The 19,178-nt window shown below is 36.7% G+C and overlaps 2 protein-coding genes across 2 annotated transcripts in view; one reads left to right on the top strand and one right to left on the bottom strand.

Annotated features, from left to right (window-relative positions):
• NRF1 (nuclear respiratory factor 1) overlaps positions 1-19,178 on the top strand; it is a 143,211-nt gene that overhangs the window by 41,108 nt on the left and 82,925 nt on the right. The window contains 2 exon segments of the mRNA XM_079149804.1: positions 13,774-13,930; positions 15,026-15,254. Of these exon segments, the coding sequence (XP_079005930.1) occupies positions 15,032-15,254 (223 nt within the window). The 5' untranslated portion in view covers positions 13,774-13,930; positions 15,026-15,031.
• LOC306667330 (MORN repeat-containing protein 2-like) lies at positions 16,984-17,581 on the bottom strand. The gene has a single exon (XM_079149819.1). The coding sequence runs from the start codon at positions 17,349-17,351 to the stop codon at positions 17,112-17,114; it is 240 nt and encodes a 79-aa protein (XP_079005945.1). The 5' UTR covers positions 17,352-17,581; the 3' UTR covers positions 16,984-17,111.

Here is a 19,178-nt window from a genome sequence, read left to right as displayed (position 1 = left end):
ACAATGTAAGCTGTCTTTTGTTTAAAGGCATCAAAACAAAACCAACTGTATAAGAAACTGGAGTAGGGGGTGGGTGGATGCTAGAGTCTTACACACCACATTGTTAACCTGGTAACATCTATCTTGGGTGTTCTGGTTTGAGTTTCTGTTTTCTCCCACCTGTATTTTCTGCCTCCCCCATAAAAAAGCACGTGTCACTTCTTTAAGAATGAATGTTTTTTAAACGTAAGATACAAAGTGAGAGTTAGAAACGCATGCTAGAATAATAGAGGAATACCTGATAAGAATTCAGTAAAGATTTGTTGAATGAATAAGATTGAATTTTAGAGATTCCTAAATCTGTGTCATTATCACTTAACACTTTCATAATTTTATGCAGAAGCAAGTCCTTAGTTCAGTTATCTCAAAAGAAAAATCATGCATTGAACTGTTCTGCAGAAGCTAGGAAACAGCTTTCACTAAATGTCAGTTATGTAGTGACAGAACCAGCAGAATTGAGGCCCACCACAGAAGCAGCCAGGCAACAATGCTGTGCTTCACAGTATGCAGAGTCTGAATAAAAGTGTCCTTTGTGCTGGTCTCAGACTGAGGGGCGGGATTTGTGGCAAATTATGTTATTTCTCCTTAATGGAAATTGAGGCAGCCTCTAATCCTGCTATCACATGACAACTACTTATTTGATTTTTAGTAATTTGGGAGCAGCTGTGGACAAACGATTATTCTGCAAAAAGGGCCAGGCCAGCTGCATTCTGACCCAATCGAAACAGACTGGGCATACTAGACTTCCTATCTGCCATGTTTCTAAACCAGGTATAATTTCTGCAAGTCACCTGCTTTTTAATTGGTATTTGTAGCTGCTTAATAAGCACCTAAATGTTTGAGAATGCAATTCAAATCCTTTTTATCATAGTCATCAACATTTATTAGGTACCTACTCCAAGGCACTGTGCCAGACACTGGATTATAAACCACAACGTGCTGTTCCATGTGCTTTCCTCTTTGATAGGTGGGGCAGTGTTACCTTTGTTTTTAGCAGACAGAGTTGCAGTGTAAAGAAAGAATCTGATGCAGAGGCAGCTGAGAGCTGTGTTCCTTTGCTCCCAGATTCTCCCTGTGTCTGCAGTCCGAGTGCTTATTGATGCCCCCTTGCCAAGCCATGTGCTTTCACAGCTCTAGCCTCTGCCTGCAGTCCCCTTCTTTCATTCAGGAGCCTGAAGACTCTTGCTTTCTCTTTCAGGATCCACCCCACATCCTGGCAGTCTTCATAGTGCTCCCTTAGCCCTTGGCAGTTTGCTCTCACTAGAATAGCATTTGTTCTTTTTTATATAGCAAAGCCCATTTAATTTATTGATTCAGTCTTTCAGGATGTACTTTTTTCAAAAGCTTTTATAACCCAGGGGCTTGAGAATATGTTTGAATAAAATAACAGGGAATTCAGTAGGTAGAGTATCTATGAAGAGTAGAAGAAAGCTTAACTTTTGATTCTGTACACCTACAAGGTGGGAAGGAGGTACAGATAATCTTTATCTCTGAAATATTGAATTATCATAAAGACAGATTGACCTGAAATATTCAGTGAACCCCCTTTTTTAGAAATTCCTATTAACAACCATATGTAGTGGCCTGTGATTAGAAGTCATTTCAAAACAAAAACAGTATAGAACTGCACTGAGTATGGTACTAGCCACAAGCTACATGTAAATTAATTAAACTTAAAATTAAAATTAAATAGAATTGAAAATATAATTCTTTAGTCACAGTAGTCACATTTCAGCATTTTCATTGTCTACTGTTTTAGACTGTGCAAATTTATAATGTTTCCATTATTGCAGAAGGTTCTGTTGGATGTTTCTAATCTAGAAACTATAAAAGAGTTGACATTTTAAAGCTGCCTCAATTTCCATGAAAGTTAGATTCACCTAACTTTTTTATTTGTTCCAGTTGACGAATGTGAGGCAACCTTAAATTCCTTATGCTGTCTTTACATTTTTTTGCTTTGGTTCTGGCACCCTCTTGTGTTTCATCTTTGTTATAACAATACCATCATGACATGGTCATGTGTCATTTGATTTGAGTTAAAGAACATTGAAATATTTTGGAAAACTCATTATATATATGTATTTTTCTAGGGAAAAGTTGCATAGCTTTTACCCATCCTCAAAAGGGTCTATGATTCAGAAAAGATCAAGAACTGTTCTCTGATAGACATTTTGTATAGTCAAAACTCTCAGTGTGATCTGTAAGCGTTTTTTCTTCCTGTATTAAAAAAAAAAAATCATATAACTTTTGGCATTTCCATACTTTCCCTGTCTTTATATGTGAAAAAGTATAATGATAAATTACACTTATACAGCACTCACTGTGTACCATGTTCCATTTTAAGCACTTTTACAAATAGTAGCTCATTTGACCTTCACAATAATTCTATGAAGTGCATGCTTTTATTCTCCCCTGTTTTAACTAAGGCACAGAAGTCCAACGAAAAGGTGCCAGTAAGTGGCAGAACTGGGATTCATATTCTGTATTGTGACTCTACAGTCTATTCTTAACCATCTTGCTTTAGCAGCGAGGATCAGTATTGCAGGTATGAGGTGGGACAGACCCTTGTACACAATGGGTCCCATGTATATTAAGAAATAACTGTAAATCCCTGCTAGCCAGTGCTGGAAATTATAGTCAGTATCCACTCCTGATTTTCAGTGCAATGAACAAAGACCTACATACAGTAGTCACCCCTTATTCACAATTTTATGTTCCAGGGTTTCAGTTCTAGTCTGAAAATACTAAGTGGAAAATTCCATAAATAAGCAGTCTATAGGTTTTAAGGGTTTTATATTTATCCATAACTGTTTAAAATTTTTGGATAAAAGTTTGTATCTCCTTCCTTTTTTGTCTGTACCCTTCTCATTTGTAGGTGTCCCATTTCTCTCTTTGTGAGTGATTTTATACTCTTTAATTTTTTAATGATTTGAAACTGAAAATTTTGTACTAAACTGAATCAGTGTATAGAAATAGAAATCCTAATGGTGGTTTTCTAAAACAGGGCTTAGAAGTCCAGATTGTTGTTTAGCAGTGCTCTATGAGTAATTTCTGATGAGGCTACATATTCTTTTTCTTTTGTATCAATCAGTGCTTACAATATGTGTGGGGTATTTCAGAAAACTTAATTCCAGGTGTTGGAAAACTGAAAGAAGAGTAAATTATACACTGGGATAATCTACACAGAAAGCACTACTACCACCCTTAGGGGTAGGGGAATCAAAAGAGAAGAACCTGAGGAGCTCAGAGGGCACCCCACATGTCTGGCAATCTGACCTCTGGGTGGGGTGCCTTCCAGCTGGTGTGCTCAGCCACCAGGGGCAAAGGAAGGGCACAGCTGGAGTTGGGAGGTGCAGTGTCCTCACTGGAGCAATGCTGATGTGAATGAAAACAGCAATGAGATCCCTTCTCTTCTCTTCCAGTCTCTTCTATGCAAAACTTTAAGAAGGAAGCTGACTGGCAAGTCTGGAAAACTGACCCATCCCCCAGCTGGGTATAGAGCCACTCAGAACAAATACAGTTGGCCTTCTACTCGCAGGGGTTCCACCTCCATGGATTCACCCAACAATGGATCAAAAATATTCAGAAAAAAAAATTGTACTGAAAAATGCATACTTTTCCCTCATCATTATTCTCTAAACAATATGTAACAATTGTTTGCATATCATTTACATTATGTTAAATATTATAAGTAACCTTAAGATGATTTAAAGTATGTGGGAGAATGTACAGGTTCTATGCAAATAATACATCATTTCATATAAGGAACTTGAGCATTCATGTATTTTGGTATCCATGCAGAGCCCTGGAACCAATCCTTCATGAATATTTTTAAAAATGTTTTTTGTTGTAGAGGGACACATTACCTTTATTTTGTTTAGTTTTATGTGGTGCTGAGGGTTGAACCCAGTTCCTCGTATGTGCAAAGTAAGTGCTCCAGCATTGAGCTACAAACCCAGCTCCTTCATGAATACTGAAGGATAATTGTTAGAAGTCTTGGAAATAGGATATATATACACACACATACACACACACACAACACACACACACATATACACACATCAATTATATAGTTATATATAATTAATAAAATTATATCTGTATAGGGAAATTAGAGAAACTGTAATTGGGGTTAGCTTTAGTAATTAATGTGTGAAACCAGTTACTTCCCTATCATTTATTAAGGGACAAATTATGATAAATACTATTCATAGAGACCTATGGACCCAAACTGTACCTTCAGTGAGCTTACAATATTGTTTTTTAAAAAATATTTTTAGTTGTAGATGGACACAATACATTTATTTATTTATTTTTATGTGGTGCTGAGGTTTGAACCCAGTGCCTCACACATGCTAGGTAAGCGCTCTACCACTGAGCCACGACCCCAGCCCACAGTGTTGTTTTAATAAAACCACGCACCCATCCTGAGGTCATCATGAAGTCGTATGGTAAATCTCGTTACATGTTCTATAAAAGCGTCATGATTGACTGAGGGTTATCGTTAATTAGTGACTGTTTACAAATTTAATCAACATTGGTATGAAACAAATGTGATTATAGTCATATAAAATTCTTTTAGTTTCAGATACTCAAGTTAGTCTTACTTGAGACAAGGCAATTTCTAAACTCAAATGGGGCTGTTTTCTTGGTAGCATGAGAGGGGTTTGATTTTTCTCGTGACAGTTTTCCCTAGCAAATCATTTGATTTTAATTTTCAAAAGAATCAGTTTAGGAAGCTATATTATAGTTTTTAAAGCTCATTTTGTTAAAAGTCATAATAATAATTCATATGATAAAAGATCAGATAGAAGATTATAAAAATCAAGGAGCTTTTCCCACACTCTTCCTACCCCCAGTCCCTATTTCAGTGGCAATTATTTATGGTTTTTAACTATTTCATTTTTAGTATTATCAAACAGGAATACCTCCATAACTCTAAAACGTCTATACCATTTTTTCTTGATGTATCATACTTGGGCATTATTGATTTCCTCGTATAAAATATAAGAATTGCTTTACAGTATTTCCTTTCTTTCCCTTCTATTTAAAAAAAAATTTTTTTATTTGCTGATGGACCTTTATTTTATTTATTTATGTGTAGTGCTGAGAATGGAACCCAGTGCCCTTCCCTTCTATTTTTGATAGTTACATTGTAAATTAAATTTTTCTGTTATGGTAGGATCTGCTGCCTCCTTGACTATGAAGGAAAAGACATTAATACTCCTGGACATTGCTCCACCTTTCTGCCCCATCCTACCTCCTAATTCTGTCAGCCTTATATTTGCTTTTATGATGTCATAACTTTTACATTGTTTGGTATCATATTTAATTGTATTTTGGTCCATAGTTGAAATTTGGAAATGGAAAACAATAACTATACACATAACTGTGACTTTTTTTTGATAGTGCCTAGTCATATAGGAGGTTGATTTTGTTTCCCCCTCCCCCTTAATTTAATTGAAAGAGGATATTCCTGCTCAGGTGGATTCTTCTAGTCTCAAACTCCATTTCTACTCATTTCACCTTCTGTTTTCACTCTGACTTTTTTTGTGCAGTTTATTTTTTCTGCTGTGTTGTTAGTTTGATCCATTACTTTATGTCCTACAAGAAGCGAGTCCTATAGTTGACTTCAGGCTTTTTTGTTCTGTTGAGTGTAATTTCTATCCTGTGATAGTTTTGATTCTAGATGTGTCCAAGAATGTAAATTGAGCCTCTCTGGGTTTTCCTGTAGGCACAGTCTTGGTCTGAGATTTTCCCTTAGGCAGTTCTTACAGTTTTTCTTTTGATATGATAATGCTATTGATTAGACTAATGCTTTCTTTTATATTTAATTATACTTTGATTAGATTTCCTAACCTGTTCATTGCACTTTGATTTTTTAAAATACTCTACATATAATGTTATCTATTATGTATGGATTAGACTAAATTTAGCTCCCTTGAACATTTCTCCAGGTTCCAGCAGCTCCCTAGATATCATTGGCCACCAAGTACCAGGGTGCTCTGGATTAAGACAGTTCTCTTCTGTGCTCTCTTCCATTATTGTCAGTCCTAACCCTAATTGGCTCAGAAGGCAAAGGTAGATACTCATCTCTACCTGTCGCCCCCGTAGAGCCCTCTGTCGTTCATATAATAAAAAAGAACCTTTAGATGAAGCACATATTGCACCCCAGGTGATTGTACCTCAGGCTAAGGAAGAGGTTTTAATAAATTTGTTATGCCCTTTTATTTGAATTTATATGTATTGCCAGTACTTTCATCTTTTCACATTGGTTCAGAAGAATCACTTACAGGTCCATCGGAGTCTCTCCATTTTGTGTGTGTGAGAGCGGGGTGGTGGCGGCTGGGGTCAGCATTGGAGATCTCACCCAGGGCCTGGTACGTGCTAGGCAAGCACTCTGCCACTGTCCTCTGCATTTTGTGAGTTGTCACAAAATTATGCTAGGGTTATTGGTTTCCTGTAGATCCTTTATTTTATATCTAAGAGAACAGTGTTTCAGTTGCTGGAGTATAATATAGGGCCTTTTGGTTCAAATATCTTGCATGCAATTAAGAAAACAATCCTCAGAGATGGGTATCTAATTTGGAGATGAAAAATTGAGACCTGGTGCTTAGGAGACTTGCCAAGGTCATCAGTCAGGAAGGATAGAGTCTTAAAGTCATGTGGATTCTGGAATCATCACAATTAATGTTGAGTACTTGTGTGCCAGGCACTGTGTTCCTGACTTTATCTGGATCATCTTATTTAATCCTCACATGATCTTTTTGAGGATAGGTACTGTCATTTTTTTTTTTAATGGAAAAAAAAATGACAGAATTGAGGCTTAAAGATTATTAAGTCACTTGTCCAGGGGTTCTATATTGGTTTTTTAAAATTCATATTATCTAATATGTTTTGCCTTTTAATAATTCCCATCAGTTTTGCCAGCCAGAGAATCTGACTCCTCATGAATAAAGCTAAATTGCATCACTAAAATTGACTTAACTGGATGGGGCCTGATGATCTCACGCAATATGTGTTGTCAGTCATATCTGGCTTTAGACAAACTATTTAATTTATGGTTTTATGAAAACATTGAAAGCAACATTTACAGGTATCCCACTGGTTCAAAGAAACACCCTTGCTTTTGCATTTTAGAGTGTGCATAATACAAATGGTTAGACTGGGGGATAGGATGGGGGAGGGAGGTGGAAAGAGATGCGACACTAGGCAGAAGTGACAAGCCTGTGAAGCAGACAGCCCTATTGATTTATGCTGTGAACTGCATTCTGGAGCAAAGAATTGAAATCCATTATGCCAAGCACATAGCGTACAAATCCCTTTGAAAAGCAGTTAGATGCCATCTAATCCCAAATCATTTAAAAACAATTTTGAAGTACCCAGAATTCTAAAATGCCCTGAGCAGTTTTTTTCTTAGATTAGAAGAACAGAGAAATGGATGGAAAAAATAGCACTTTACTGGTATCTTGTTCTCATATATTGTGTTTGTGTGACTTAGTGTGTTAAATTACATTTTAGATAAGTACAAATCTGGGGGCTAATACATATTCCCTTTGGTTTTCTGAATCTTGCACCAAACACAGGATATGGAAGGGAAACCTTAGGGCAGCTTATCAGGTATCACTCTTCAAAAAAAAAAAAAAAAAAAGTTTTAATCGGCCATAATTTCAGACTTTTAGAAACATTCCAAGTATGGTACAAAGAATTCTCATATTCTCCTTACCCAGATTTTCCAAATGTTAACATTTTATCCTGTTTTTCTTCCTTTTATCTATTAAATAAATATTATTTTACCATGTTCCTCTTAAAAAGCTTCATTTGGAAAAAGGAGGGTGTAATGGGGAGATGACCTCAACAGGAAAGTAAGAGTGAAAAGGGGGTTGGCATGATAGCCAAGTGCTTTCTAATCTTTTTGGATTTGTGGCACCCTGTGGTTGTTTTATTTTGTAATTATAGTGAACTTTATGTTGAAATACAGAATACTCCTTGAGATAATTAAATAGTTTCAAAGTGAATAATTACTAGATTAGAAGGATGAATTGTCATATATGTAGAATGGTATGACAGTGAAAAGAGGCAATGAAGAGCAAAAGAAATGTTAGGAGTAACACAAGAATTAAAACAGGATCAAGAGCAGAAAAAAATAAGAATCTGGTCATTACAGGGAAACAGTTGATCTGAAGAAGAAAGACAGCAGGATGAAGCTTAAAGTGATTGCTGAGAGGAACAAAGGATTTTAGAAGTCCCCAAAGATGGAAAATGAGACATATAATAGAGCAGAGTAAAAGTGAGAAGAATTTAAATAGGTTATTATGTTCTTTTAGATGTAGCCATAAAGGTCATATATCTGTATTTCTCTTGGTAAGTTCTAGATATACAGTGATGCATATTATTACAATAGTCAAATTTCAAATTTGTGTATGTGTTTGTTGGGTTTATATAGGTAGAGATAGTGTACAAGTTATACACTCAACTTTTCAATATGGGTGGGTCAAAATTTAAAGTATATGTCCTTTGACCCAGCAAATTTACCTTCAAGAATTGATTATTTTTGTTTGGTTTTGTTTTTGTGGTACCAGGGATCAAACCCAGAGCCTCATGAATGTGAGGCCAGCATTCTACCACTGAGCCACATCCCCAATTCAAGCATTTATTCCTAAAAACAATTTATCGAATAGTGTGCACAGTTTTTTAATAAAGATAATAAAGGGCTAGTTTTTTTATTCTGTTCTTTGAGTAATCTTGTATTCTATGTACAGAAGTTAAACTTGTATAAGGATTTTTAAAATTTCAAATTGTGGTAAATTATACACAATAAACTTACCAGCTTACCCATTTTTAGGAGTTTAGTTCAGTAATGTTGGGTACATTCACATTGTGCATCCAAGCTCTAGAGCTCCTTTCAGCTTACAAACCTGAAACCAAACCCATGAAGCATCTCCTCACTGCCTCTTCCCCTCAGTCTCTGGCAACTACTTTTCTACTTTTCCACTTTGTGTAGCTGTGATTTTCGCTAACTACCTCAACTAAGTTAAATCATACAGTATTTGTCTTTGCCACTGGCTTATTTCACTGAGCAAAATATATTTTCCTCAAGACTCATCCATGTTGTAGCACATGTCAGAATTCCCTTTTTTAAAAACTTAGTTTCAGGGGCTGGGGCTGTGGTGGAGCACTTGCCTGGCATGTGTAAGGCACTAGGTTTGATTCTCAGCATCACATGTAAATAAATAAAGATAAAGGCCCATCAACAACTTAAAAAAAATTTTTTTTTAAATTACTTTCAAATAGACTTTTTTTTTTCCAGTCTTCAAATTTACAGCAAAATTGAATGGATGGTACAGAGACTTCTCATATAACCCTGGCCCTTATACACTGCTTTCCCCACTACCAACATACTGCACCAAGGAGGTGCAGTGGTTCTGGTCAGTGAGCCTGCATTTACACATCATTGTCACCAAATTCCAGAAGTTTACAGTAGGTATTTACATTGGTATTGTACATTCTATGGCTTTGAACAAATGTGTAATGACATGTATCCACCACTATGATATCATATAGAGTAGTTTTACTGCCCTGAAAATCCTCAGTGCTTTGCCTGTTCATCCCTCTTCCCCCTCTCCCTCTGCCCCATACCTGGAAATCACTGAACCTTTTACTATCTGCATAATTTTACCTTTTCTAGAAGTCATATAATTGAAATGGTATGTTATATAACTTTTTCAGATTGACTTCTTGTACCTGGTAATTTTAATTTAAGGTTCTTCCATGACTTTTCATGGCCTGATAGTTCATTTCTTGTTAGTGCCTAGTAACATTAGGCATAGATGGATAAACAACATTTTTTTTCTTGTTCATTTATCAAAGGACATCTTGGTTGCTTCCAAGTTTTGGCAATTGCAAATAAAGCTGCTGTAAACATCCATGTACAGATTTTTGTGTGAACTTAAGTTTTCAGTTCCTTTGGGTAAATACCAAGAAGTATATTGCTGAATCATATGGTAAGAGTGTATTCAGTTTTATAAGAAATGGCCAAACTTTCTTTGAAGTGACTGTACCCAGCAGTGAGTGACAATTCCTGATTCACATTCTTGACAGCATAGTGTTTTGGATTTTACCCATTCTAATAGGCATGTAGTGGTGTCCTGTTTTAATATCCAATTCCCTATTGGCATATGATGTTGAAATTGTTTTCCTATGCTTGTTATTGTTGAGTTTTAAGAATTCTTTGTTTATTTTGGATAACAGTCCTTTATTAGATATGTCTTTTTGCAAATATTTTCCTCTAATATATAAACTTGTTCTCTCATTCTTTAATAGTGTCTTACACAAAATTAAGGTGTTTTGTTTTCTGGGTTTTTGTTTGTTTGTTTTGGTGCTTGAACACTGAGACACATCCCCAACCCTTTTTATTTTTTATTTTGAGACAGGGTCTCACTAAGTTGCTGAGGGCCTTGCTAAGTTGCTGAGGCTGACTTCGAACTTGTAATCCTCTTGCCTTGGCCTCGCAAGCCACTGGGTTTACAGGCATATGCCACTGTGCGTGTCCAGTGTTAGTTTTTGTTATAAAGTCCAGTTTATCAATTCTTTCTTTTATGAATCCTGAGTTTGGCATTATTTAAGAAGTCAGTGCCATAGCTTATCTAGATTTTCTTCCATGTTATCTTCTAGGAGTTTTATTCTTTACATTTAGGTCTGTGATCCATTTTGAGTTCATCTTTGTGAAGAATATAAGATCTGGTTGGGCATAGTAGTATGTGCTGATAGTCCCAGCTACTTGGAGTCTAAAGCAGGGGAATTGCTTACACAGAAGTTCAAGGCAACGTGGGCAAATATAGCATCCATCTTAAATAAATAAATAAATGAATAAATTAGAAGTAAGGTCTGTGTCTTGATTCATTAGATAGTTGTTTGTTTGCTTTGGGTACCCAGAATTGAACTCAGGGGCACTCGACCACTGAGCCACATCCCTAGCCCTATTTTGTATTTTATTTAGACACAGGGTCTCACTGAGTTGATTAGCACCTCACTGTTGCTGAGGCTGACTTTGACCTAATGATCCTCCTGCCTCAGGCTCTGGAGCCACTGGGATTATAGGTGTGTGCCACCACACCCAGCTTGATTCATTTTTTGATATGTGGATATATGTGTGTTCTAGTACCCATTCATTGAAAAGACTAACTTTGTTAAAACTTCATGTTGACTTTGCCTCTCTTTTAAAAAAATTAGTTGACTGGGCTTGGGTTGTAGCTCAGTGGTGGGGTGTTTGCTTAGCATATGTGAGGCACTGGATTTGATGCTCAGCAACAAATATAAATAAATAAAAAATAAATGTCCATCAGCAACTAAAAACAAATATTAAAAAAAATCAGTTGACTGTATTAATGTGGATCTATTTCTGGTCTCTCTGTTTTTGTTCTGCTAATTATTTTTTTTTTCCTTTTTTTTTTATTGTAAACAAATGGGATACATGTTGTTTCTCTGTTGTACATGGCGTAAAGGCATACCATTTGTGTAATCATAAATTTACATAGAGTAATGTTGTTTGATTCATTCTGTTATTTTTTCCCTTCCCCCCACCCCTCCCACCCCTCTGCTAATTATTATTTTGCCAGTACCACACTGTCCTGATTACTGTCTTGAAGTCAGATTGCATCAATCTTCTAACTTTCTTGTTCTTCAGTATTCTGTTGGCTATTCTGGGTCTCCGGCCTCTCCCGATAAACATTTTTTTGGGGGGAACAATAGGAATTGAACCCAGGGGTGTACACCACTGTGCCCAGCCTCTCAGTAAGAGTTTGTCAATATCCACAAAATAGCTTGCTGACATTTTTGTTGGGGATTATGTTGAATTTAGAGATCAGGTTGGAAGAACTGACATGTTCATTATCCTGCACAATTTATTAAGGGATAATGGAACCAGTCAATGAGGGAATTAGGAAAAAGACAAACAGACACAAAATTAGAGAAAAGGCCAGGACTTGGTGGTTCACCCTGCCTCTGGTGGAGGAAGACTGACCATGAGCAAGCTCAGCATGTTTATTATATAGGTTTAAACATCAGAAGGATTTATTGTGAGACATCTTCTTCAAGATAAACAAAACCAAAGCTGAGGGTAAAAGCAGCCCAATTAGAACTTATCTGTCACTGGCTCTTTGCGGTTCCAAAATCCGTGGATATTTGTCACCGCCTGCAGCAGCAACTTGCACGGGTCTTATGGGTGGTGGAGTGGAAACTGAGGCACTTCTATCTTTCTCTTTAGTGCACTGCTTTCTTGCTTGTTTGTTTATAGAGGATAGAGGAAATGAGGTTTACTTGCTTTGAGAGGAGAGAGACTTTGCTTAAGAGAGAAACTTTGAGAGAAAGACAGGCTTTGCTTAGAGCTTAGAGGAAGAGACTTGCTACACCTTAAAGTCCTGCATCCTGTGAACTAAGGGTACGTCCACCCTGTGCCCTAGTGATGCATCTCAGTTCTCCATTCCGCGATCTGCCTTCCACCGCTGCCCCTACTCGCTGCTGTCGCGCGTGTTTTTCCTTTCTTCTGGCTGCTGTTGTGTATGTCCCTACTAGCTACTGCCACGTGTTTTTCCCTCTGACTGCTGCCGCGCGCGTGTTCTTCTGCTTCTCTGTGTGCTAATGGCTGCTGTGTCTCTGTCTCGCTCCGCCTACGCTTATATCACCTCCAGGAGGCGGAGAGCAGGGCCACGCCTCCCATGCAAAGATTAGGCCAGACGCTCTGAGCAGGCAATTAGTGCTCGAGAACACATGCGCATACATTGTGTGCATGGACGAGAAAATCACCTGAGTGTGCTTATGTCAATTAACCTCCTCACTGCCCATGTGATCAGGCGCCATCCCGGCGCCGCCAACATGGCACAGCCCCCAACACTTATCAGCTTGTGCCTGTAATTCTCTACCTCCAGGCAGCAGATATTTGAGCTCAAAGTTGTGAACTAACAAAAAATTCCTTGGCTAGCAAAGAATTTCTTCCCTTTGAACAGGGCATCACCATACAATTGGGTAGTTTTCAATGGGTGCCTTTGCACTGAGAAATTCCCAAGGGAGGTGTCATTGGGAAGTGTCCCCTTTATCTTTTGGAGTTCAGAGATCCATAATTCATTTGTTGTTCCTGATAGTTGATGGTATTGAGTCTTTCTATCCATGAACATGGAATATCTATTTATTTAGTTCTTTGACTTCTTTCGTTAGTTTTGTAATTTTTCCTATGTAGATTTTGCACCTATTTTGTTAGATTTATAATTTTGTATTTCACTTTTTTGAGGTGCTAATATAAACAATCTTATGTTTTAACTTCAAATTCCACTTGTTCATTGCTGATGTATAGGGAAACATTGACTTTTGTATATTCATTTTGTATCCTGCAACCTTGCTATAATACTATTAGTAGGAGATTTTTGTTGATTGTTTTAGATTTTCTACATAGACAGTCATACCATCTGTTAACAGAAACAGTTCTGTTTCTTCCTTCCCAATCCAATCACCCTACTGTTTATCATGTATTGTCTTACTGTATTAACTAGCATTTCCAGTACAGTGTTGAAAAGAAGTGGTGAGAGGAGACATTCTTCTCTTGTCTCTGATTTCAGTGGGAAAGCTTCTAGTTTCTCCCCATTAAATATAATGTTAGCTGTAGGTTTTTTTGTAGATGTCTTATATCAAGTTGAGGAAGTTCCCCTTTATTCCTAATTTGCATTTTTTTTCCTTTTTAAGGCTGAATAATATGTGGTGTGTATGTACCACATTTTGTTCCCCAATCACCCGTTGATGGACACTTGGGTAGCTTCCACCTTTTGGCTATTGTGAATAATGCTGCTATGAACATGGGTATACAAATATCTCTTTGAGACCCTGCTTTCAATTCTTCTGGGTAAGTACCAGAAGTGGAATTGCTGGATTGTATGGTAGTTCTATTTTAAAATTTTTGAGGGACCAATATACAAAGTATTATATGTAAGAATTTGCTATACTGATGTTAATAACATCAAAAATTTGGAAGCAGCCTTGCTTCATCAGTAGGTGATTGGTTACATAAATTATGGCACATCATATAGTGATGTATTCTGTAGCTATTTAAAAATGGTATGATAGGTCTATATAGTTTTAACATGTCAAAATGTCTTACACTTATTTTTATTTTAAATCTATATGCATATATCATATGCTCCAATTTTTTTTTTCAAGAATAGTGAACTGGAGAGGAAAAGGAGTATAAGAACAGTAGGAGAGCAAACTTTTACTGCATTATAATTTACTGCTTCAGTTTATGGTTTATAAGAAATGTAGCTTTGTAAGGAGAGAAATCAATTTGAATAATTATATAGAGTGGCATTTAACTCCCATTTGTCTTTGAAATACAAAGAAAATGTTAAGTATTTCACTTATTTACAGTTTTTATGTCTATAATGTCAAATGCTAGTCACTGGGATATTTTATTTTTGTTTTACCTTTTGCATTACTGGGCGCTGGACCCAGAACCTCATACTTGTTAGGCAAATGCTCTGTCACTGAGCTACATCCCTCGCCCTTTTTATTTTTACTTTGAGACAAGATTTCACTAAGTTGTCCATGATGGCCTTGAACTTGTGATCTTCCTGCCTCAGCCTCCTGAATAGCTGGGATTACAGGCTGATACTATTATGCCTGGCACTTTTTGTTGTTGTCTTACATTTAAAGTCTTTTTATTGTTATTTGTGTCAAGGATATTTATTGGTTTGTGACCTGAGATATAAAATTATCACAGTGAATTTTCATCAAAATGGTTTCACATAAGGAAAATGTTCTTGCATTTTTATGTCATATTTGAATAGTGCTTTCTGTTTCCCATGACTTGGCGTGGTGGGGTAAGTAGTAAAAATCAGGATTGTCGAAGTCCCTCTGTTCTTGAAGACTATATCTCTTAGTTTTAAGCATCATGTTACATTACACACTGAATTCTGTTCTTTTCTTTTTCTTCTGGCAGTAGATCTTCATGGAGGAACACGGAGTAACCCAAACTGAACACATGGCTACCATAGAAGCCCATGCAGTGGCCCAACAAGTACAACAGGTCCATGTGGCCACTTACACTGAACACAGTATGTTAAGTGCTGATGAAGACTCCCCTTCTTCTCCTGAGGACACCTCTTATGACGATTCAGATATCCTCAACTCCACAGCGGCCGATGAGGTTACGGCCCATCTAGCTGCTGCAGGTAATATTTGGACTGGGAATTTTGTTGTTGTTGTTTAACTTTGTGGTACCATTCTTATCTGAAAGAGTTTAGGATCAAGGCAGGCACTCTCACATTTATCTTCCATCACAATTTTTTTTTTTAGCGGTGCTGGGGATCAAACCCAGGGCTTCACGCAGGCTAGGTAAGTACTCTACCACAATTTTTTAAGTCTTCCATATAATTACTGGGACTTGATCTACAGTCATTTACTATGAATGTTATGACTTTGGTTTTATTATCCATTCTGACAGTCTTTTGGGTTTTTTTTTTTTTTTTTTTGGTACTGCATATTGAACCCAGGGGCACCTAACCACTGAGCCACATCCCTTGGCTCACCGAGTTACTTAGGGCCTTGCTAAGTTGCTGAGACTGGCTTTGAACTCGTGATCCTCCTGCCTCAGCTTCCAGAGCTGCAGAGATTATAGGCGTGTGCCAACGTACCCAACTCTCTTTTGGCTTTTAACTGAAGTATTTATTCCATTTATATTAAATGTAAGAACTGATATATTTAGAGTTAAATTTGTCATCTTGGGGTAAGGGATGTAGCTCAGTTGGTAGTGTGTGCTTAACATGCATGAGGTCCTAGGTTCAATCCCCAATACCAAATAAATAAGTAAAATTATTATTATTTAACATCAAATCTTTAATAATTTGTCTATACTTAAACTTTTATAAATTACATAATTTACCTATTTATTGCCATCTTTACCACCATTTTATCTTTGTTCACCTGTTCTATTTACTTTTCTGTATGGCCTTCTTTTTGTATTTTGAGTGATTGAAAAGTTTTTCTTTATTTTTCTTGTTAGTTTGGAAGGTATCTATACTTTTCCTATTGATGGTTCTCCTTGAAATTAAATCATTACATCATTCATTTATCAAAGTCTTGTATACTGGTACTTTTATCCTTCATGGGGATATAATTTCATTCCTGTGTTTCCGTCCTATATGCTGTTGTTATCCTGTGTATTCATTCACTGAGTATTTTGAGCCCCACAAGATATTTTTTGTTTTATTCATAGTTGATGATCACTTTTTCTGTATCTCCAGCTTGCCTTATAAGATCATTTTTCTTCTACCCCAAAGACACCATTTAGTATTTCATTTAGCATGATATGCTAGTAGCAAATTCTGCTTTTGCTTGTCTGGGAATGCTTTTATTTATCCTTCAACTTTAAAGGCTATTTTTCCTAGGTATGAAATTCTAGATTGGTGATTACAGTTTTCCTCATATTGAACTTGCCGTTCCACTGTCTTCTGGGTCCCGTTGTTGCTATTGAGAATCCAACTGTTTCTAATAGCTACTTCTTTGAAGGTTATCTCCCATGTTAAGCCCTTCCCTACTAACTGTTTTTAAGATTTTCTGTCTTTAGTTTTGTGATGTCTCTGGCTCTGATTTCTTATTTCTTCTTTTTAGGATTCTTTGGATGTCTTGAATCTGTAAATTATTCTTTCATCAATTCTGGGAAATCTGAGTCATTACATTTTGCTTATGGTTCATTCCATTTCTTTTTCTTTTATGACTCCAACTACATGTGTTAGTATTCCTCACTGAATCCTTTATGTCTCTTGCCTTTTGTTCTGTCTTTACCATTCTTTTGTCTCTTTATGTTTCATTCTGTGTAGTTTGTTCTTTCTTCTCATTTATTAATTTTTTTTTCTTAGCTGTGTCTAAGGTGCTTTTATTTATTTATTTATTTATTTTTTTAAGTGAGTGATAGTTTTATTGGCAAATTCATACAGGTAGTGTATGAAGTCATTTCAGATGACAAATTCAGTTGCTCTGCTTACAAGTAAAAGCTTCAGTCACCACATTTAAACTTCAATGTGGAACATCTACATTTTGAACTTGAGTCTCAGGCCTGGAGCGGCTGTGAAATGGAAGTTACCACTCCATTCTAATCCATAGATATCAGTATATTCCCCTTCACCTTTTACCCTGTTTTCATTGAAATTTCCAGTGTATCTTGCCCCAGTTGAGAATGTGTAAGTTCCCAATCCATGAAACATATTGTCCTTAAATTGTCCCTCATATACTGCTCCTGAAAAATGCTCAAGTTTTCCAAAACCATTCATCTTGTCATCTTTCCAGTTTCCTGTGTAGACAATCCCATTAGGAGTGGTATGAATACCTATTCCATTTCTTTCATAAATTCCAGAAGATGTTCTTATACATTCACCATCATATTTGTCTCCATTAGGAAATATAAAATTGATCTTGTACACTTCTGAAGTTGTTAATGGAGAGAGTTCGGAGAAACTTTCTGGACTCTGTGATTCCCTGTGGGCCGCTAGCTCTGTTGTATGGAGGGCTAAGGTGCTTTTAAATCTGTTCACTGAATTACTCATTTGGGTAATTGTTAGTGTTATGGGCTGTTCCCCCCCCCTCCCTAGTTTTAGATATTTATTTATTCACAGTGCTAGGGATTAAACCCAGGGCTTTGTGCATCATAGGCAAATGCTGTTCCACTGAGTTACACCCCCAGCCCTGGAATTTCTAGTGTTATTTTTCTCACAGATCTACACTGTTAGTTTCCAGTTGTAAAGGGAAAACAAAACAAAACAAAACAAAACAAAACAAACAAACAAAAAACCCCTTAAATCTCCCTGAGTAAAGTAAACATGATTTTATAATTTATTTGGTAATTCAACCCCTGAAGTACCTATGGATCTCTGTTATATGCTACTTAATGCCATTTCTTGTTCGTGTTGGCTTGTCTCTTCATATACAGGTTATATTTGAATGCATACTGGATGATGTGTTTGGAAAATATTTTTAGAAAAAAATTTTGGGTCTAGGATAATGTTATTTTCCTCTTGAGATGGTTTTGTTTTGTTTTTCCCCAGGTACTGGGGATTGAACCCCAGGACACTTTACCACTAAGCCACAGTTTTAGCCCTTTGAATTTTTTCTTTTGAGACAGGCATCATTAAGTTGCTTAGGGCCTTGCTAAATTGCTGAGGCTAACCTGGAACTTGCAATACTCCTGCCTCAGCCTCCCAAGTCTCTGGGATTAGAGGTGTGCACCACTGCACCTATCTTACGATGATTTTTGTTTGCTTCTGCCAGGTGTTTGAGGGCACTAGGAATCCTGGCTCATCGTAATCCAATTTAAGTTTTGAGACTTTCTGGAGTAATAAATGACTTAAATCTGGGCTGTATTTTCTATTATTCTATTTACATTGTATATTTAGCACCACTATACCTGGATGGGCCTAGTGTTGTGTAAGGAATAAGTATCTTAGAAGATATTTAGGAAAAGCTGGACAGAAATCAGTGATCAGGAGTGGCAAAAATACTACTACATTTAAAAAATGTATGCTGTATTTAAGGGGAAGAAGATGGATGCAATGAAGAATAAGTAATCTTATACTATCAGTTATATCTACTGTGTTAATTCCCTGGATTTGATCCCTAACATCACCACCAAAAAAAAAAAAAAAAAAAAAACAAAAGGCTTAGTGACAAACCAGATGAAATGATGTTTAACATCTGTTTTGTGAAATTCATACACTTCCCAGAAGAGGGCATCCTAACACAATGAATTTAAGTCAATGACTCTCCTATAAAGGAAGATGCTTTTCAGACATGGCATTGCCATATTACTATACTGCATTGTCATAGTTACGATCAGGAAAGGTGGCTGGCATGTAGCTCAGTGGTAGAATGCTTTTCTAGCATGCATAGTCCCTATGTTCAATTCCTAGCACTGCCCCCGCTCAAAAAATTAAGAAAGTAGTTTAATCCTTTCATATGGCATATGTGGAAACTGAGGGAGAAACGACTTAGTGTTTCAACAGTAATTATTGAGGAACTGTTACTAGAAGACAGTCAAGAACTTGCTCCCGAGGAAGCTCTCAATCTAGTGGTGGAAGAGGGATACAAAATGGTAAAATGATATA

Source organism: Sciurus vulgaris, assembly GCF_902686455.1.
Source record: "Sciurus vulgaris genome assembly, chromosome: 8".
In the NCBI taxonomy this organism is placed as follows: Eukaryota; Metazoa; Chordata; class Mammalia; order Rodentia; family Sciuridae; genus Sciurus; species Sciurus vulgaris.
The sequence above is the reverse complement of the archived record's forward strand: the minus strand, read 5'-3'. Positions and strand labels throughout refer to the sequence as shown.

What these genes read in the sequence shown, in the direction of transcription:
- LOC306667330 (XM_079149819.1), bottom strand. Translation starts at nt 17,351, where the DNA reads ATGAATGGTTTTGGAAAACTTGAGCATTTTTCAGGAGCAGTATATGAG.